General features: G+C 34.6%; 3 protein-coding genes across 3 annotated transcripts in view; all 3 read right to left on the bottom strand.

The window, feature by feature from the left end:
* Window positions 1-1,927: 1,927 nt before the first annotated feature.
* Ate1 (arginyltransferase 1) lies at window positions 1,928-9,458 on the bottom strand. Its single transcript, XM_028177071.2, has 8 exons — window positions 9,066-9,458; window positions 8,327-8,453; window positions 7,923-8,167; window positions 7,347-7,424; window positions 7,082-7,272; window positions 6,489-6,650; window positions 5,580-5,761; window positions 1,928-2,846 (listed from the first exon to the last, which is right to left on the bottom strand). Exons 1-8 carry the CDS (start codon window positions 9,151-9,153, stop codon window positions 2,441-2,443), a joined length of 1,479 nt encoding a protein of 492 aa, XP_028032872.2. The 5' UTR covers window positions 9,154-9,458; the 3' UTR covers window positions 1,928-2,440.
* A 1,218-nt stretch (window positions 9,459-10,676) lies between these two features.
* LOC114245063 (sialin) lies at window positions 10,677-17,013 on the bottom strand. Its single transcript, XM_028177067.2, has 11 exons — window positions 16,913-17,013; window positions 16,675-16,827; window positions 16,295-16,401; window positions 14,006-14,135; window positions 13,852-13,936; window positions 13,560-13,777; window positions 13,317-13,472; window positions 12,239-12,374; window positions 11,881-12,008; window positions 11,698-11,808; window positions 10,677-11,217 (listed from the first exon to the last, which is right to left on the bottom strand). Exons 1-11 carry the CDS (start codon window positions 16,937-16,939, stop codon window positions 11,053-11,055), a joined length of 1,416 nt encoding a protein of 471 aa, XP_028032868.2. The 5' UTR covers window positions 16,940-17,013; the 3' UTR covers window positions 10,677-11,052.
* Window positions 17,014-17,221: 208 nt separating this feature from the next.
* The window catches only part of LOC114245048 (sialin), a 30,415-nt gene continuing 25,538 nt past the window's right edge, over window positions 17,222-22,098 (bottom strand). The window contains exons 2-7 of the mRNA XM_028177051.2: window positions 21,651-21,777; window positions 20,882-20,975; window positions 19,661-19,903; window positions 19,275-19,580; window positions 18,451-18,972; window positions 17,222-18,356 (exon numbers count right to left, since the gene is read on the bottom strand). Of these exons, the coding sequence (XP_028032852.2) occupies window positions 18,123-18,356; window positions 18,451-18,972; window positions 19,275-19,580; window positions 19,661-19,903; window positions 20,882-20,975; window positions 21,651-21,777 (1,526 nt within the window). The 3' untranslated portion in view covers window positions 17,222-18,122. The remainder of the gene's footprint in view (window positions 18,357-18,450; window positions 18,973-19,274; window positions 19,581-19,660; window positions 19,904-20,881; window positions 20,976-21,650; window positions 21,778-22,098) is intronic.

Here is a 22,098-nt window from a genome sequence, read left to right as displayed (position 1 = left end):
AGACATACACACCCTGCTGCACCAAGCGTCTCCACTCCGAACGATTCTGTGCTTGGGACTCCCAACGAGAGGGGTCAATGTTGCATTTCTCCGTATCCCTCTTCTGAACATCCTTATACCTTAAGAATTGGCCGCCTCTTTTTCGCTTGCCAGTCTGGAGTTCAGAGTAGAACTGGAGTTAAGAGACGCCGCATTAAATAAGCCTCTATACGGCCAATACTGGCTCTTCTTTAAACCTCCGTATTCCTGACACGATCTGACCACGATATGTTCATTATATCTCGGTGGTATTTAAGGTGAAATCTATCCAACACGCGTATATGTTTGTGATACAAACACAATATTTCTGAGGAGTATAAGTGATTAGACAACACAATTGACGTGTACACTTTTATTTTACTGTTTAGAGAAAGGTCATGCGAACGAAACACTTTATCCCGGAGCTTCCCAAACGCCACCAAAGCAGCACTAACCCGAGCATTTATCTCTGTATCGAGGTCTCCTTTATTTGTTATCATAGTGATATATTCCTTATATAGGTACTAGCGACCCGCCCTCGCTTCGCTTCGGAAACTGTAATTTATTATTGATTTCTCCACTATTGAATGGATGTTATTATACATATAAACCTTCCTCTTCCATCACTCTATCTATTAAACAAAACCGCATCAAAATCCGGTGCGTAGTTTTAAAGATTTAAGCATACATAGGGACAGAGAAAGCGACTTTGTTTTATACTATGTAGTAATATAGACACAGAGTTTAAACTCCCGAAGCCTTTATTAAATTGCTTATTGCTTGTTTTTTCAATAATGTAATTTTTTGTGAACCGGCAATATGGACAAAAAAAATTGAGGTCAACAACTCGTTCACTCACTTCACAGCTTGCAGAAATCTATCTAGACTGTTGAAACAGCGAGCCAACTTTTTTGTTTGCTAGTAAAGATTACTCAGTAATGAACATCATTGTTTTTATTGGCGTCACTAAGCAGAGATGAGGTCACGAAGCATCCGACGCTACCGTAGACAGTACACTGTGAACTTCCGGTAGTAAATTCATTCGCGAAGCAGCTGCCCTTGAGTTGTTAGGTCTCCCATACCTCCCATGCACAACAAGCTCTTAGCTGAGCCCGTTCTCGCCCATTTGTCCTGGTGAAACCTGAGAGGCCTCCAGGCCACCAGTAATCCTTCCTTCACATAAAAAACACTGTGAACTCTAGCTTCCGTCTTAACGAGACGTCAAAGAAAAAAATTTGCATTGAAACCTTGGCAGTAGTTGAATTAATAAAAATCGTTATACCTACCCATCCTTACTGACTACATGGCCTACGCGGCTACATAAAAGGAATTATCGGTGAAAGTTTTTTTTCACAATTGCGATTTATGAATTACCATGTACAACCAGTTGTTTTGATCAAAATGAAACAGGTAAAAACATGTTTAATTATATATATTTTTCTATATTAAGTACCTACAATAAGTACAGTAGTAAATTATTTACATTTATCAGAGATATTATTAAATATTACATTTTTCTAAAAAATAAATCGAGTGGATTTATGTTTGCGGTGTACTTTAAACCGAAAAAAAAAAACCCCCTGTATGCGCAGACATTAATTATTCTGTTACTATTTATTTATTTTTACTTCCATAGATGGAAAACTGAAATATTGTTAAAGAAAATTATCTTTTGACAGTTGACTTTTGATGAAGAGGCCTGAATTCCTGGCGGCGCATTTCTGCAGTTTTACAAGTGACAATGAGATAAATTCTTTGTGATAGGTAATACCGATGACATAAAAACGTTTTTGAAAATATTTTTTGAATGAGCATTAGTATCACGCATTTTGAAGAGTTATTTACGTGAAAAAACGAAAATGACGCTCTTAATGAGAGTAATGGCCTTAATAATGTAAGAAAAATACCATTTTGTTTTAAACCACGTTATTTTTTATTCAACTTCACATACGATGTAAACTAGGGTTAGTGAACACTGCCATTATTTACCAAATTTATTAACAAAAATACTACGGAAATTGGTATTAGAACAAAGAGGTAGGTTATCTAATAATAGGTAATCTACGCATAGCTACACTAAGTATATTAATTTAATATGTTTAACTCAAAGACAAAAATCTGTAGTAGAATAAATAAACATTTAAGTAAGGGTAAGTACATAATATGATATTAGTGGATGAATCTAATACCACGAAAATTTCCAACTAAGTACCGTTTTTTTTTGTACTAAATATGGTGACAAAAACTACAGAAAACAAAGAAATAAAACAAATTTAATGCATTAATATTATTTTAAGTCCTATCCTACTAAGAAACACTTGCTATAAAGCGAAATCTCTACTAAAAGTTCAAACGTTTAATTAAACATATCAACCTATAGCTATCAACAAATATTAAACTATAAATTGAACAACAGTTAAAATTATCTAACTAGTATCAGACTTTTGGCTGTTTTAGCTCCAACAAAACGCGCGTACTCGAGGACTTCGCTTTTGTCATCTCGTCGCGAGATAAGGCTCCTCCTAAATACTTTGTAGAGCATCACGGATCCACTGACCCACACCGGTATATCATTAATATCCTCTTCAGTAGGATGATCTGTATCTAAACTGTCTATGTCGGGGTCCAATCTTGAATACGGCGACAGTTCCAACTTAGGAATACAATCCTTCAACGGGAACCACTTGTAAGTCTCTGGGCACAACAAGTCCGAGGGGTGAAAGTTCCCTTTGTACCTCATTTTTTGACAAGAGTGTATGTAAAAGCCCATATAGTAATATTGAATATCCGGGCATAATGAGTGCAGATACCTTGTGAACTCGATTTCCCTATAAAGAAATTACAATAATTAGTACAAACTCTTATATTGCGTAATATGTATACCGTGAACAACACACCGAATTTTTTTATTGCTTAGATGCTTAGGTGGACGAGCTCACAGCCCACCTGGTGTTAAGTGGTTACTGGAACCCATAGACATCTACAACGTAAATGCGCCACCCACCTTGAGATATAAGTTCTAAGTTCTCAGTATAGTTACAACAGCTACCCCACCCTTCAAACCGAAACGCATTACTGCTTTACGGCAGAAATAGACAGGGTGGTGGTACCTATCCGCGCGGACTCACAAGAGCTCCTACCACCAGTAATTACGCAAATTATAATTTTGCGGGTTTCATTTTTATTACACGATGTTATTCCTTCACCGTGGAAGTGAACCGTGAACATTTGTTGAGTACGTATTTCATTAGAAAAATTTATACCCGTCTGAGATTCGAACACCGGTGCATCGCTCAACACGAATGCACCAGACGTCTTATCTTTTAGGCCACGACGACTTCAAAATATTCCGTATTACGTATCGTACGTCAGACCTTTTTCAAATTATGAAAAAGGGTTTATGCAATTTTCTAATTATTGCAATCGTAGGTAGACGAGCATAAGGCCCATCGGATAGTGGTTACCGTCGCTCACGGATGTAAGCACCGTCAGGCTGGTCGACCTGTGTGCTTAGTGCGAGTTTTTTAACGTTCTCGATAGCGTAAAAGTTAGCTCATGTTTGTATGGAATGGGACTGTTTGCTTACGTTTGCCGCTAGGGGCGCTGTTCCAACTGCATACAAAATTGGGTTAACTTTTACGCTATCGAGAAAGTTAAGAAACTCGCAGTAAACACACTGATGTGGCCAGCGGAATCCATTATATCACAAGTGAACGCCGGCATCTAATTTGAAGCGTAAAGTCGAAGTCTCAGCTGTATAATGTAACGACTATTCCTTCCTTCAAACTGAAACGCATGGCTACTTTGAACCAGGAATAGGGCAGGATGATGGTACCTGAAGATATGTCCTACGACCAGTATAGATCAATTTGTAGGTTTGTTTGGATTAGAGCAAAGTGCCACTATGGGCCGTTTGGAGGAACAATTCCGATCCGGTAGGAGATTCAGCAAAGGACTGCTCTTGTTAGGGCAGATGTTAACAAAGTCTCCCAGGCTGAGCTCCTCTACATGTTCGGTGAAGCTAGCATAACCTCTCAAAATTATGAAAAATAATTGCAATAGGTAGGCAAAAAAAAAGAGTGGTCACTTTTGACTGGTGATAGAACCTCTTGTGGGTCCACACGGGTAGGTATCACCACCCTGCTCATTTCTACCGTGAAGCAGTTATGCGTTTCGGTTTGAAGAGTGGAGCAGCCGTTGTAACTATACTTGAGACCTTAGAACTTATATCTCAAAGTGGGTGGCGCATTTACATTATAGATGTCTATGGGCTCCAGTAACCACTTAGTACCACGTGGGCTGTGAGCTCGTCCACTCATCTAAGCACTAAAAAAAACTAAAGCGGTTGAAGAGCTCATTGGATCCCTCCAGTTTATAAGTGAAACGAACGCGCATTAATGAAATCCAATTGCGGAAAAGGGCCTGCGCACACTAAGGCAAGTTTAGCCTTAACAAGAATGAGTTGGTTTGCTCGTGTCCTTGACACAAACACACAAAATTTGGCAAACTTTTTAAAGGCCCGTGCCAAAATAACAGGAAAGTTGCATCGAAAAATAATTTTTATCGTTTTCCTGTTGCGTGCCTCGCAATATGCCGAGGTTTTATTCTCCTCGCACCCGACTGGATCGAAACGTGTGAAACGTTTTTCGAGTGTACTAACTGTGTATTCTGACACCCTAATAAATTTACGAAACAAAGTTTGATTTAATTTTGGATGTGAAAGTAGGTTATCTAATTGAATATGATAAATAAGGTAAAGGAATAAAGAAAAGCCCGTCCAATTTGGACTCAGGAAAGGCTCGATCTATGTTTTTTTGTTTTGTTTTATCGTAACTTGTTCTGTACCAACATCTGAGTCGACTATTATCAAAGCCGGCAATCTGACTTTTGGACAATGATGGGTAAATCAGAAAAACTAATTATTGACTTTGTATTCCATTGGCAGTCACAAAACTCTTCGGAACGACATCTTAGATAAATAACAGTTTAACTATTAACCTTTATTTAATGCAGGTTTTGAACCGTATTCTTTGAAGGAGACGATTATATTCAAATCAATCTGAATTGACATATCAATAAAAAAAATTTGTCCAAATGCACAGATTGCCACCTTTGATAATAGACGACTGATCTATAATAATGAGAGGGACAGTCGGTCGCCAAGTTCTTTAGCACGTTCAGGTTGTCTGAGGTTACTGACCTCCATCTAACACACCCCTCCTCCCTCTCCTGCCACAAAGCAAACTATTATTGCCCTTTTTTTCTGTTTGCAAGATTGGAAACTATACTACATTTAAGAGTTATGGAAAAAAAATTAACGATTAGTGTCCACGATTTATTACTGATTTATTACACCTTGTATTTTTGCCCTGAACCAATAATTGGTGTCGGTTTGAAGGCTGGACCACCGCTATGCTATAAAAACGTAGACTTTAGAACTCATGCCTCAAGATGGGTTTTACATTACGTTGTTGATATCTATGGGCACCGGTGACCACTTAACACCATGTAAGTAATAAAAATCATAATAGCAGGTTTATCCATAAAAATGCAAACCCTACCTCAGAGCTCCATAAGTACCGAGCGTTAAATTCATATAATCTGGATCGTAGAAGAAATAAACAGACGAAACACATTTCGGCAGTATGTCGATCACCCCCACGGCTATTAGCTTTCCGTCAAGCCAATACTGTTGGTGGAAAGAACCGTAGCCGCAGGGAGGCCCGTTAGCACTGTACTCTTCCTGAAACAAAACCCGGGGTCAATAGATTGTTTTTTTTTAATTGCATACTATTATTTAAATAAATCGTTTTGGTTTTTTTTACGTGAAGGGCCTCAAATTTCATATTTAACAAATTGTAGTGAGGATAAACGGTAAGCTATAGTAGACATTTATCTCTCGTAACATTCCCACACTTTAGTAGCGCTGACGTCATAATCTGTAATATGTAATCTCTTTTGTTGCTTGATACATATAGGGCTATTTGAAAGATTCCTGACTCATGATATTCTGAACGATATACACAGTGATGTACGCACAATGAAAAAAAAGATCATAATTTGGACTCCTCAAAAGCTCATCAGGCACTAAAATTTTTATTAAATTTATTCTGTTTAAACATTACTCTTTTAAGGCAGAGATATACAAGGTTATTATACCTACAAGTGCGGGCAATTATCCTCTAGCACTTATAATTTTAATTACATTAAAAACCTTTAATCATAAGACTTTGATATTCTTTTACGTCAGTAGTCTTAGCGGATTGGTTGTGGCAATCACGCTTTCAGTAATCAGTTTTTCAACCCGACGCCACTCGCTTCCAGCAGCACATCTGGTGCTTACGTGTAGAGGACAATCCGTGGTAGCCCTGGCCTGGTCAGTCCAGCGTATTGGAGACCTGCCGCGCGGCCTGACACCCTCTACCCTGCCTTCTGCTCTAATATAACATATTTGAAAATTGTATACAAACCAATAAAGGACTGTTGAGTAAGAAGTCATGAAATTTACTTTCAGTACATTTGTCAGGTTCATCATCATGTACAGTAGTTTGATATTTTAAGTAAACAGCGTGAGTCTGCTTTGAGGTCGCCTGCCATTCAGGGCTCGGTGGGTTTGTTCTTACTAATTTTATCTAGAAAGAGATATAATATCTTAAGAGTTATGTTCATTTTTTACCTGTTTAGTATATTTTCTAACCAATGTCAAGAAATATTATAAAAGACTATTTAGATATAAGCATAAATAAATAGTGTATGTAAGAATATTTGAATCATCAGTATCTTTCAAGTTTTTTTTTTTTATTGCTTAGTTGGGTGGACGAGCTCACAGCCCACCTGGTGTTAAGTGGTTAGTGGTTACTGGAGCCCATAGACATCCGCAGCGTAAATGCGCCACCCACCTTGAGATACAAGTTCTAAGGTCTCAAGTATAGTTACAAGTGGGAAACAATCAGAGTCACAATGCTTGTTGTAGTTTGATTACATCCAAACATAACAGATATCAATTTTAAAACTTATATCAATCATTTACAACAAAATTTCAACTCAAGGACTTCACAAGTACCTGCAACTTTTGTTTTGCGTCATCTGGAAGTTCATTTATGAAATCTTCTAATTGTTTTTCCTTGGTTTTACTAGAATTACTTATGGTTGTGGTGTCAATACCCATCTGTTTTAATTTTTCCAATTTTCTCTCTCTTCTTAATAACTTTGCCTTCTTGAGTGGGGCTCTGTTGGGATCATGACTAGAATTACCTAAAAATAAAAATTTATAGGCAACTAAAGCTTCGTTGGGTATTAATAATGTTTTTTCTTTTTCTTTAGATTACCTGTATTTGTATCAATTTTATATGTTTCTTTTGTATTTTCATTACTTTTTAGTACACCTCTTTGTACTGGCTGCTCATCTGAAATTGTAAGAATCAATAAACAATAACTTTTCTAGCATTCACAATTACATAGTCTGAATATTATACTGTTTTACTGTACTCTCTGAATATTTTACTGCCATAATGCAATCTCCAAAGCTCATTTGCTAATATTGAGGTGCTTTATAAGCTCAAAAGGGTAGGCTAGTACAGCCTAATTCTGCCACAAAGCAATTATGTGCTCAGATTTGAAAGATAGGACAGCCATTACACAATACAATAGATACTTTGATCTCATGTCTTGTGTTGGGTGGCGTCATGCACATTGTGATGTCTAAGTGCTCCAGCTACACTTAACAGCTAGTGGGCTGCGAGCTTATAAGCCCATCTACACAATAAAATTTTGTAGTGAATTGTATTGTGATTGAATTGATTTGTAGTGTAGTGAATTGATGCAAATCTATTCATTTGTACATGTTATTAAAAAGCCTTTTTTTAATTGAGTGCACAACTGCATGTAAATTAAATAAAACTTACTATCGCCAAGAAATCTATCATCTTCATCAATAAATTTAATATCATCTACATTTATTTTAGTATGATCTCTGGTGCACAGCATAAACTGTTCTGCTCCATTCGGACAAGTTTCATTCAATGTTTCTGAACTTGAACTGCATGTAGACATCTTCCTGTGACTTTCGTTTTGTCCTAAGAGATGCTTGTTGAACTTCTTCAGTATCTTCTTTTGGGATTTCGTAGCTTTGAATTTTAGTGCTTGGCATCTAAAATTATTTTTATTCATATACATATTATTTTTTATATTAGATAAATATCAGACCCCAATAAAGTAGAAATGCACAAAATTATAAAATATTGATTTACATAAATAAATAAATGTAAAGCAAGGTTGTTTTAAAAAAGTAATTGAAAATCATATATACCTTATAGTATACATTGGGCAGCAAGTAATATTCAATGTGGGTTTATAGCAATATTTTCCAGATCTTCTCCAACCCCTGTCAATGAGATCTTGGTAATCCTGTGCCGTTAATGAATGTGTCCACATACCTTAAAAAACACAATATGAAATTGATTTAAATTAAAATTTTGAAAAATTCATTTTTTGAACACCTAATTTAACTTAAGAAGGGAAACAGCATACAGTGACACAGGAAAGATTTCCAGAAATTGCTGATTTATGTTTTATTACTTTTCATCAATATACAATTTCTACTACAAATTTATAAAATGTGTATTAATGTAAACTTATAAAATGGGTATTAATTATATTGTATGCATAATAGGCTGATATTTTATCTATTAATTTCAAATTCAATCATATGTATGTAAGTAGTGAAATCCGCTGTACATCTGTTTAACGATAACACACTACATTGACTAGGCACCATGCATGCCACTCATCAAGTTCGTGACCATTTTCTTTGTGTTAAAAGTATTACATTATTGTACTACTATGGAATATATGATTGGAGTACAATTTGTATTTTTATTTAAGCACTTAGGAGCAATAATTGAGTCAGAAAATTTTCTTTGTCTTATTTGTCTACAATATCTGATTTAAAATGACTTCAATAGATTAATTTTCTTTTTAAAAAGTACATTTTTAATTGTATAGAAATACGTAACCAATTCCAGAAATAAAACTGCTTAAAAACTTACCATGACTATAATTAGTATCAAGGTTTTTACAGTATCCACATTTATATCTTTCGTGTTCTGCATAATATTCCACAACACTTCGTAACATTGTACTTTTTGTATATTTTTGACAATGGTTAAGGTTCAATAAATAATAATTAATTATGCAAAAATATTTTTAATGTCATTACTATTGCAATTCAAACAAATCTTAATTTTTTTCTTGACTTGATGTATCGAAGTAAGTAATGCACACTGTTATGTAAATTTCAATGACTACAAGTCTAAAATAATGTTAGTTGTTACAATAAAATAGGAATGGTTTTTATGAAATTAATAAGGTAAATGATTACAACATTTCAAGAGCCCATGACGTTGGTGCATATAGCTCTATGCGTCAGTGTCAACTGTCAATTGTCATCCACAGTTTTTTTTTTGGTACATTTTTTCCTTATTAAGAAAGGCAAGGGGATCTAAATTCATACAGCCTTGTCTGTTCTATTGATCATAAACTATACACTTAATAATTTGAGAACTGATAATAAATACATCATCCACAGAGTAGTAGTAGTAGTTCCATTTTTTCAAGTGGAAAGGCGATGGTATCATACCAGTATATCATACCAGTATATCATATCAGTCTTTTTTTGTATGTTCTATTCTCTTTCATGAAAAATGATATGGAGCAAAATGAAATAAAGTTGATTATTTAAAACAACATTTTGTTCTATTATCCTGAAATTGTGCGTTTCACAGATATTACGCGATTTTAACCTTGTTTTATTTCTTTATTCAGTTATTTTTCAGGTTAGACTGTTAATAATGGTAACTCTATAAATAAAAAATAAATAAATAACTAAAATTAATTATATCTCTACTGGTAGTAAAGCGTTTTAGATTACATTAAGTTCGTAGCACTAGCCTATATATTTCGGTCATTTTTCTTGCCACTTAGGCTTTTTTGGCGTCTATAGCAAATAGGCCTGTCCGGGCGTAGCTGGAATAGCCCCCCTTTTTTTAACGCTGAGGAATCCGTTTACGGACCTGATCGAGGGGGGTAGCAGAATGGATTATGTTGGAATCCGACGCCTCCAGGGAAGAAGAGGAAGAAGAGTGGATTAACCCCTAGGCTATCAGCGAATAGATAGGAAAAAAATTGTGAGTTTTACCGTCAGCCATGAACGCTAGAAATACCAGAGCTAAAATCAGCCCGCTGTTTACCGGAAAGGACTGTTTCCAAATCTTGTTTAAATAAGAAATTGAATATATCGAAGAACAAGCCACAGTGCTTAGGAAACTCAAACAATTCAGTAGAGCACATAACTTCCAGCTTCCAGGTAGTAGGGATCAACTCTGCTCCAATGGAGGATAGTATGCTAGTAAAAAGGAGGTGACGACGGCATCAACTCGAATAATTATTTAGAGTATCTGGAACATATAGTACAAAACATAAAAAGAACCAGTGTCCCTACCCCTTCTTGGCTAGCCCACAGCTTAATAAGAAACCAATAAAACTGCTATTATTTAAAATATTCTAGTTAGATCAATTGCTCAGGTTATTCTGCTTAAAATCGACAAATTTGGAAAGAAAAAACATGAACAAGAACTCACGGTTTTATTGACATCAAAAATTTTTCCAACAATACACTATACTAATACTTAGCATTTTCTTCCTTTTTTTCAGAAATTATTCCTTTACGTATTCGCTATCTCGTCTTCCTCCACTTCCGTGATATTAGACATCGTCGACGGATTCGTTCTAACAATACTCTTTGGGTGATTTCTAAAAATTAGTTAAATTTAAATAATTTTAAAGTTTTCTTGCAATAAGCCTTTTGGTCCAACATGTTCATGTAGCAATATAGTAAGCAATACTTTTTTATGAGGTTTTTAGATTTTGCTATTTAACTAACTATAAAAAATGAAGTTTTTATACTTAAAATTGAAGAGTTGCATAAATGTCCGGGCCACCAGTAATCCCTCATTCAAAAAACCTTTTTACTTATTACTATGTCAAAGGCAACAAAGATTTTTTTATTAAATACCTCTGAGTATGACTGCTGAAATTCCATGCTTGGGTTTCTGTTTTGCCCCATACTAAGTAAAATATGCCACTTAGCAATAATACGAGTGCATGTGAACACCAAATATTTTTCCACCGAAGTGCAGTATTCTGGAATATATGGAAAACCTACACCTACACAATCCTCGTAGAATTAAGTATTAAATCAGATTACAAAGAATAAACTAGCGACTACTACTACTACTATTACTAATTAATATTTTATGATCTGTGGATATCATCGGATCATTTGAATTTTTCATTAAAACGGGATGTCAGGAGGGGAGCTCCGAGAACTTAAAATCCCATTACCCAGTAGTATTCGGAATTATCTTCACATTTTTTATAACTTAACTTTCCTACAATCCTCTCAGACTTATAATCCGACCTTATAAATTATTATAGACTAATTTCTTCATTCAAAACTCCTAGCCTGGCCCTAGCTATTTTTAAGAGGGTTAGATCCAAGCGATGTCAAGTGACAGCCGCCTGAATAATTATTCAAAGTAAAATCAATCGGTCTCAGTCAACTGAAATGCACTACCGAACCTATTTACTTTTATGAAGGAAAGAGAAATAATATATACATACTTCATATACATGAGTAACATGCCCCACACATAGAGGTTCTATAATCCCTGAAGTATTCCCAATTATTTTGATTATCGTCATTATTGAATTCCAATAATTTGGCGTGAGATCCTATAATTAAAACCCATCAGAAATCCGTTTTTTTTACTACCTATCGAAAATAAATTGTCATTCCTGTCTTACATAGCATAAATCTAATGTTACATCCATTCCAGCTCCAGTTAAAGCCACAGCTACAGTCAATAGAATTGGTCCTGGATAAATAGAAAATAGCCAAGATGACGACACCAATAGTCCTGGGATAATGTGCGCTAGAAAATTAAAGTTCACAGGCAACAAAATATTCACTGCTGTTTTTATTTCGATGGGTAGGTATTGCGGATTATTTAAGCAAACCAGAGTCAAATGATCGTTTAAAAAAATTAAGCCATCAAGTCGCAATGTCCTATGAGTTCGGATCGTCCATCTAAATATGCCAGTAAGATATTGCAAACGGGTGATTGAACATTGGTGAAATGTTTACTTATAATAAACTACTTACACAAAACTATGAAGTATTTCCTAAGGTGCTTTCTTTTTTTATAGTAATCAGTTAACTTATAGCGATAGAAACATTGAATAGTAGTCGCTCCGAAAACTAGGCGTAGAAAGAATGGCAGTGCAGTTAACGCTGCGGCCTAAAGAATAAAGAGAAGAGTTTTCTCTCTTAACCAAATACCAACAGCTACTATGAATTACTAAATTTTACCATTATACACTTTGTCTTATGTTGACAGGGTGCACATTTGAATTAATTATTCTGGAAAATTCAGGATTCCAATATATTATATATTATAATATAATATAGGCTTATTACACTTGGCTGAATTCAGACGACTGAATTCAGTCGTGCGTAAGGACGTTTGTTTGTTTTTTGCTTCCGAATAAAAAGTATTAATTTCGGTCGCCTTTATTTAATGTGCCAGACATTTGTAAATAGCCCGACATGTTTCAGGGATAGTTTTTGTCATCAGGGGTTGGGATATTGAAGAACTAAATTTTAAATCTTAATGTTACAACCAATCTTTCTTTTGGACTTATACTATCGTAGAATTAGATATGTAATAGTTATATAATAGACTATCGTAGGATGGTATCCTGCTTTTGAATAAACTGTGTCACAAGGTTTAATATTAGGTCAAACGAAATCGAATCCATTTATAGATAATTTTTGAAGTCTGCTGGTTCTAAATCAATAAATATTTCTTCATCGATATTCTTGTTTTTTTTATTTTTTATTTTGAGAAATTGAAACAAAAAACAAAAACAAAAAAAAACAAAAAATTTTGTTGTTGTCTAGACAATACTAGGGCCATCCTCTCACGCACACGACACGTCTTACTTCGTCGCGCTTAAACTGACAATTGATTCAGTAACTGAATTTAAAACAGTGTAATCAGAAGCTTCTAAATTTGCTTCTGAATTCAGTCGACTAAATTCAGCCAAAGTCGGTTTTTATAAGTAATTTAGAATATAAATCCATAGAGCTTATCTCTTGTAATTAATTAAAATTATTTTAATTATTATATAACACATATTTTTCAGTACTTTCAATTCTTATAACTAAGTAACTCACTAACCTTATAAATATTGTATTTTAACACCTCAGAGTAGTATAATGGTCCGTGAATGCATAAAGCTGTAATGTTCCACGAATAACCAAAGTTAAGAATGCACAGTGCCCAAAAAGGAACAGATTTTAATATTAATTTCCAAGGAGTGTGAGAGTTACTCAACTGAAAAGAGATTGAGGAAGGACAGTGAACAATTACTGTACTATTGAAATGATATGAAATTTTGAAGAAAATCAAATATTATTCAACCTTTATTGTAAAAATATTCCCAATTGTATTAGTTAAATATTCCAGCTCTTCATTTGTGATGCACCAATGATTTTTTGGGTTGTTAGTAACTAGCAATATCCATAACATTGCCCAAAGTACTTGGAGTCCGCCTACGATGTAAAAACCAAGAGGCCATCGAGAATAGTATTGTATTGCAGCGCACATTAAAAACGTGAAACAGGTTCCCGTAGTAACACCTATTTGAAAACGTAATTAAATAATAGGACTTAATAATATAATATCGCCAAAACCAAATTTCAGAATATCTCACCGCAATGAGCCCACAAAAAATTATTCCTTTCGGTCGGAGGCACCCAATGCCTTAGCACTTGAACCATGCTTGGTTGCATAGCGCCCTAGAAAACAAGTATCTTCTTCGGTGTTAAGTGACAATAAAAAATCATGAATGCAAACACTATACTAACAGAACAAAATCCTTCAATCGTCCTGACGACAAACAAAGCCCAAAAGTCATAGTATGCTGAAGCAGGAGTGAGGCAACTTAACACTCCCGATGATAGCCCAGCTATTACAACTACCCATTTGGGTCCAAGTCTACAAAAATATGTTCTCGTGTGAGTGGAATTCATAATAATTTAACTAAAAACCAGTATTAGTGTTTGGCGCATCTTTGCGTCAATATAGTATAAGAATGGTACTGGTACTGAAAAATACAGTTTCTTCTAAAAATATAAAAGAAAATTATAAGTATTTTTAAGGGTGATCCGTTGAATAATTGAGACATGAAAGCCTAATAAACAAATAAACAAACAAACAAACACAATTTCACATTTACTTGTACTTGTTTAATATTACGACATATATTTAACATTGCACAATTTAACATTGACAGTTTACAGTACCCAGTAATATTTCATTAAAATACACACGCGAGCAAAAGTTTGGAATCACTTACTTGAAATTGGTTCCGCGCGATCTTGCTTACTAAATAAATTTGTAATTATTATAAAAATCAATCAATTAAAGGTTCAACTGTCAACTTTAAATTGATACCAAATTGATTCAAATCGAGCCAGTAGTTAAGGAGCTATTCCGGATTAAGTGAAGGAGGTAGGAAACAAAGGAAATATGGAAAAATAATGAATACATAAAACAACAAAAATTAATAATAAAAATTTTATTTAGCCATAAAATTAAATGTCAGTACTTTGTGTTCCCTTCCCTTGCCCTAATAACTCCTCGAAGACGATTCTTCATAGACCTGATCAGCTTTTGAATTGATTCTTGTGGGATACCTTCCCACTTCTCAATCAACGCCGATTTCAGCTCATTCAGGCATGAAGGAGCAGAAGTTCTGGAACGAACCCTATTCTTCAGTTCATCCCACACGTGCTCAATAGGATTCAAGTGAGGGCTGAGCGCAGGCCAGTCCAATGTGGCGATATAGACTTCTTCGAAGTATTCAGTTGTTCCACGGGCAGTGTGACAACGAGCGTTATCGTGCTTAAGGAGGAAGCTATCACCGGTATATCCCGCATAGGGAACGACATGTTCCAGCAGAATATTGGAAATGTACCGGTCCGAAGTTAGACCGCCTCCTCGTCCCCCGCCAGGCACGAAAACAAGCTCGGTTTTACCGTCGAAGGAAATGCCGGCACACATCATACAAGAGCCGACCCCATAAGCCACTGTTTCAGCGAAACAGCACTGCGCAAATTGCTCCCCAGGCCGCCTGTAGACCCAACCTCTTCGGTCGCTACCATGCAAACACATCCTGCTCTCGTCGGAGAACAGGATTTGCCTCCATTGCTCAACCTCTCAATTAAGATTGGTACGAGCAAATTGAAGGCGTGCTTGTCGATGAGCTACCGTGAGTTTCGGGCCTGTGACAGGCCTTTTTGGAGTCAGATTCGCTTGCTTGAGTCGTCGACGAACTGTCTACTTGTTAGCCGCTACCCTACGAACATCTCGGAGCTCCTGTTGGACGTCGACACCAGGTTAATGCCGATTTCGGAGAGAGGTTAACACGATAAAACGGTCATTCTTCTCCGATGTGCCCCGGCGCCGTCCAGATCTTGGTCTCGGGATAAAGCTACCAGTCTCTTGAAAGCGCTTGCAAACTTTTGAAACACAGGAATGGCTTATTTGGAGCCGACGAGCGACATACCGCTGGCTGAGCTCTTCTTGCAATAGGGCTACGATTTGTGCTACTTCTGTAGGTGTTGTCCCAATTGTCGTACAAGGTAAAGGGTCAAAAGTAGCCGAGATATGTACCGGTCAACGTGTGAAAGTCGACTGATAAAGAAAATCCGATAACAGGTGCTTTTATAGGGGTCAATAGGCCGCAACTCGCGACGTATCAAGCAATTGAAACACGTCTTTTTCGTTATTCCTTCACTTAATCCAAGATAACTTCTTAAATACTGGCTTGATTTTAATGAATTTGGTATCAGTTTAAAGTTAAGAGCTCAACCTTTAAAATAATCTCATTTTTATGATTATCAAAAAAATATTTAGTACACAAGATCGCGCGGGACCAATTTCAAGTAAGTGATTCCAAACTTTTGCTCGCGAGTGTAGTGTTTAGTGTTTTTCATTCAGTAATTTGATATGTAGTTAAAATTAAAATATCTATCAAAACAAAAAAGAGAACAAATATACACACTTAGTAAACAGCTAAAATGTCTTAAAAACAAATCACTAATGACAATTATCTATTTGTATCAATTATTCTATCATAAACGTGAACTTGCCTATCTCCAAGGTTATGGAAGATTGGAAAACAAATGCAATAACCAATATGGTAGGCAGAAAAAATCACAGCCATTTTCATATCATCCCAATTCATCATGTCTATGACCTGTGTATTATAAACATTATTTGTTAATATTATCATGTTTTGTGGAACTTTTCATAAAACAATAACTCCTACAAGTATTTTAGGACTTTCTAATAGTTTGAAGTAGACTTTATGATTGTTATTCAAACACAATCCACGACTGATCATCATAATCTGATTCATATTTTTCAATAAATACTAAAATTACAAATTTCATTAAACAGAAAAAATATTGAGCAAAAATTTATGACAAATAGACATGTTTTAATATTAAGCAGCGTGAGTTTTACTTACTCCCGATTTACGATTTTGCCTCCCAATAATTAAACTACTGTAATTATTACCACCTTCTCTTTTAGAAACCTGGATCATGTCAACGATGTGCACACTAATATTGTAACGTATGACGTAAATAAAAAAATAACCGCAAAATATCATCACAGCGACCTAAAACATTCAAATTGCAATAAAAATATTTTGACTGCTAATCACATAATACAATTCAAGAGCACGCAGAAAGAATTTCACTTACAACTACACGAATCTGAATTCGAAACATTCTTTGGTTTGGTCCCAATTGCACTAAACTTCATAATACAAGCCATAGCCATAATGATTAAATCATCAATTAACTTAAATTCAAACATATTTAGACTTTTTTAAATCAAATTTTGTATAGGTATTTGATTTTTATAGCTCTTTTATTTTTTTTATTTTTTATTGTAATTTAATTAGACATTGTATTACATAAAAATTCAAAAGATTCAGAAGTTAACCGTATTACACTTCAGTCTGGTTTGCTTTTGTCTGATTTATAAAAGAGGCAAAGAACGAAAACAAATTAATATATTAAAAGATTTATTTAACGATCAGCACTTCACATACAATGAAATCATAAAATTAAATGGTAATCTAGACACATAAATTATTTCTAAACAATAAATCATATTATAATAAACCACATAGTCAATATTATCTATTTATAATTTGAGAAGGAATGTCATCTCCTTCAAGGAAGCCACTGGTGAAGTCATTTTGATTTAAATACTAAAATAAATTTACATAGTGATACGTTAAAATTATTGAGATGGTTTAGGTGCAATTATACGTTTGCAATTAATTATTAGCGACCGGGCTCAATGATGTGGATTGGTATAGGTCTAACAGTGTACGATTGTGGGCTGATGACGATGACAATCATACGTTAATTCAAACGCATACAAAGATGATATTAGCCAATTAATATAATTTCTAAGCTTTCAATGCAAATTTTAAAAGGCACCTTTAAAAACAAAAATAACATCCAAAATCTTAATAAACAAATGCAAATTTACTTATACTAAAACAAATGGTCAAAAATAAACAATGAATGTTGTATCCCTGTCTCTTCCAAGAGGGTTTCCATTTTATCACTAACAAATCACAGATAACAGTAAGGTACGCGCCTAACATTTTATTATGTTTAAATTAAAATTTACTAGCCGAATATTTCATTAGTACACCTAATTTATTATTTTAAATAATAAACCACACGATACGAAATAATGTCATTAATTAATACCAGTAATTTCAAACTTACCTCCATGCTATGGACGGATGGATATTTTCATATTTATTTAACTTACCGTCTAAATATTTCTACATCATCCACTATTTACGTCATCGCAAATATACATGTTTAGCCCTTGAAAAGTTACGATACTGTATCTAGTGATGTATTACATTGTTACAAAACTCACACCTTAAGAGATTACGCTTAAAGGAGTATCTTTCGCATCTTTGGCATCACCGGTTCGTGTCGTTATCCCGTTCATTTCTTTTAAGTCGTTGTTTTTATCGTCTTTACTTTCCTTTGTATTTTCCGCAAAATTCCAATCTTGAATGTTACCGGTGCCGAAGAAGATAAAAAATACGGCAGAAACAACATATACTGACGCCCCTATATAAAAGACTGGTCTCCATTGTTCGAAGCCGTTCTGAAATAAAAATAGAAATGATTTTAAATAACGTCCTAATTTTTTTGAGTTTAAATAATTTCTACAGTTTGTCTATAAAAAAAAAACAACTTACGCCGTTCCTTGTGAAATATGCAGTTATCATAGGTGTAAAAAACCCAGCCGTGCTACCGATACAATTAGCAATTCCATATAAAGTTCCAGCATAACTCGGAGCTAAGTCTTGGTGATTTTGTAAATTTGTTAACGTAGCAGCTCCGTTGAAGCCCATTGACATAGTTATTAAAGCCACTGATAGGGTTGTCGAACATCCGGCATAAATCAAGCAGAGCAACAATAATCCAGGCAAAATATGTGAAAAAAGACAGAAGAATTTTCGAATAACCGTCGTTGTCATTAATTTTCGTGCTAATATAAAATCTCCAATAAAGCCAAAAATTGTTGCCATCACCAGCCTAGCGAGGTATGGTAAAGCGGATATTACGCCCGCGGCTGATAATTCAAATCCTAAAACGCTTGCCACAAATTTTGGACCGACAGTCATTATAAAGTACAATCCCCATAGGTTTCCATAATGCAAAACTATCATAGCCAGAAAGGGAAATGACTTGACAATGCTCTTAAAAGGCGGCAGGCCCTGAAAGTAATATAAATATTATTGTTAATTATATTTATTTAAAAAATTTAAGAAAAGTAGATTTTTTTAACTAAAAGAAAATGCGTACAGCCGAATTACATCCGTTGTTCAAAATTATTTTAAATACTGAATATACCTGCTATACATAAACACCATTACAACTATAAACACTGATTCCTATATATAACGGTACAAATATATCCAATAAATTTTAATAAATTTTAAATTGATTACTATAACATCGAATCTGACACATAAGTGCAATCCATTTAAAGTGTTAAAGCAAATATCAAAGTAAATACCTTAGACTTTTTAACCTTGTCTCCTAGAGCATCTAAAATATAATTCTTCTCTTTTACTGATATCCTTGGATGCTCTGAAGGTGTATCAGCAACTAAGTACCACCAGAAAAAGCACCAAACAAATGTTAATGCGGCTGGCACATAAAACGCTGACTCCCAGCCAAACTTTTCTATGAGAGGTCCAGTCAAAGACCAAGTAACAACTGTCCCTAATGTACCGCCCATCGTGGCACTAACAAACTTTCCTTTTTCGGCAGGTGGAGCCCACCGGGCTACCAACACATGAAGGGCTGGATATATGAATCCCTGAAATCGAAAAAGGAGAACTTATTAGGAATCGGAAGACGATACTAAAAAAATATTGTATATAAAAACAAAAAACTGACTGAAGCAAATCCCAGGAAGAACCTAATAACAACTAGTGCCAGATAATTCCAGGATGAAGCCACAGGACTTAATGCAGTTAGCACTGCGCTTGCTAGTGAAGTGACGAAGACTACTAATCGAGGACCCCATCGCTCAGCAGCCATTCCTCCAGCCAAAGATGTCAGCGGGTAGCACCAAAAGTATGAGCCAAGGATAAGTGCTTGTTGATCAGCAGTCCAATCGAAAGATGCACCTCCTGGAACCTACAAATAGAAGTTTATATAAACACAAAATTAAAATTTCACAGTAACTTCAACAATTTTGTAAACTTTCGTTTTTGATATTTATTAGCGTTTAAATACCCTCACATTATTTTAATTGTGCATATTTTGTTACTGCAAGAAATAATATAAATGTTTACTTTGTTACAGTTAACAATATTTAACGATGCATATAGCTTTACTCTAAACAATTCTCTAGCATTTAAACTATAAAGTAAATAATAGTAAGTATAAAGTAAAATAAATTATTAAGCCTTTATTTAGATTTAAATTCTTTGCACTTTTAAGTCAAGAAAAATAAACGGTAAAGATCGGCGATATGCGACTAAGGTTTTCATTATTGTTGTGCTCATGTGCTGTTAATATTGTTGTACTTTAAAGCAGCATTTGCCAAGGAAAAAATCTTAAATAACAATTTCTCGCAGATTAGAGAACATAATATTATAAAATCGATATTCTAATCAAAATTGGTATTGAGCGATAAGTCTGGTAGGTAACACCTCATTGTATCTTATTGTCGTGTGAACATACATGACAGTTGATTCATTTACCATAACAATTAAAATTGGGTGACGAGCACCAAAAGAAAATTATTGCCGTCAAAAATTTCGTGCCTTTACATAATATACAAATATATATGTATGTGGGTGTGTGTGACTGGTTTAATTTTAAATCTTTAGCTTTAGTAAGCGTACCACAAAACAACAAAATATACTATATTTAACATGAAAAATATAGCCCTGATAACGAAAATAAAGTCTTTAAATAATTCACCGTCCAAAATCGTACAGCTTGTATTGTCGCGATTAATGCATGTGGATTCATTAATCATTCGAAGTTGCAGCTAAGTAAAGTTATTGCAGATGTTTACGGTGAAGTTTAAAATTAATCATGATTTATCCTAAGAGTAATTCGTATGGTTTAAATAAGTGTTCATTTAGATAAAATTATTTCAATCACCTGTCTGGGCACCTCTCTAACATCAGCTATGTCTTCGTGCTGCAAACTAGTGTTCCTGACCACGTCGTCTTTAGCTCCGCATTGTGATGTCGAACTAATTAAAACAAACAGATCCATAAGTATCGCTGGATGTGAATTACCGGACCAATAGTTGTAGAGAAAACAAAAACTCTGATGAATACCGAAGAAACAATGAGAAATTTTATCACTTAACGTTCCAGTTTGAAAACCGATTAAGACGCTCACAGATCTAATTAAATAAAAGAGAATCCTGTTTCATAAACACTAGTTCTATTTATAAACTAACAAGTTTTACATTAAGCTCAATGTATGTACCCTAGCAGCGTAGATGAAGCTTCCACATTTATTTGTGAAATCCAGTTTTAATATAATGAGTAAAATAAGTATGAAATACTGTTGACCCTCTCTTTTGAAATACTGTTTGATTGACAACCAAACAATCAAAACATACCAAACCAAAAACATTTAACACGAAAAAGGAAATCATAACATGAAATAAAAAAGAAAAAATATATTAAAAATTTCGACCAACCGATGATGTTGTAATATAAAATATGGTAAACAGTACAATATTGACACACACCTAGCCTTTGATAAGTGCGTCCATTTCGATGGTCGAATTTCAAATAATAACCCACTTGCTGAAATCTGTGTGTGCATCAAAAATACGACGGATTTACCATCGGTCACAATGAATATTTTTTCATTAGCATTAGACATTAATGTTAAGAATCCAAAAGTTACTCACGAAGAATTGTGTGACGTTTGAGGCACCATGGCAATTAGATTGAGGCTTATGTTCACACGCAACATGTACGCCACCCAGCAACTCGTGAATAACATCACCCACAGATTGAGCCTCGCTGGGATCACATCTGAAAACAAGTTAAGTACGAGTATGAATTTTATGTTTGCGTACAATTTTTGAAGTATCGATCTACCGAATACAGATATTTAATAATGATAATGAATGATAATGATAAGTATTATGAATGGTAAATATTGAAATACCCACATAATTTTGCAGATTGACCAGCTTTACTACCAAATACGCAAAATCCCCTTCAAATCATTTCGAATCTAAATCTAAATCTTTGCTGGCAAATCAGGTACAAGCACTGAAATTGACACATTTATTAAACTATATTTCAATGGCCACTATCCAAAAAATATACAATAAGTACTAAAGAAATAGT

The sequence above is a fragment of the Bombyx mandarina genome, chromosome 03 (genome assembly GCF_030267445.1).
Source record: "Bombyx mandarina strain Sakado chromosome 03, ASM3026744v2".
NCBI classification, from domain to species: domain Eukaryota; kingdom Metazoa; phylum Arthropoda; class Insecta; order Lepidoptera; family Bombycidae; genus Bombyx; species Bombyx mandarina.
The sequence above is the reverse complement of the archived record's forward strand: the minus strand, read 5'-3'. Positions and strand labels throughout refer to the sequence as shown.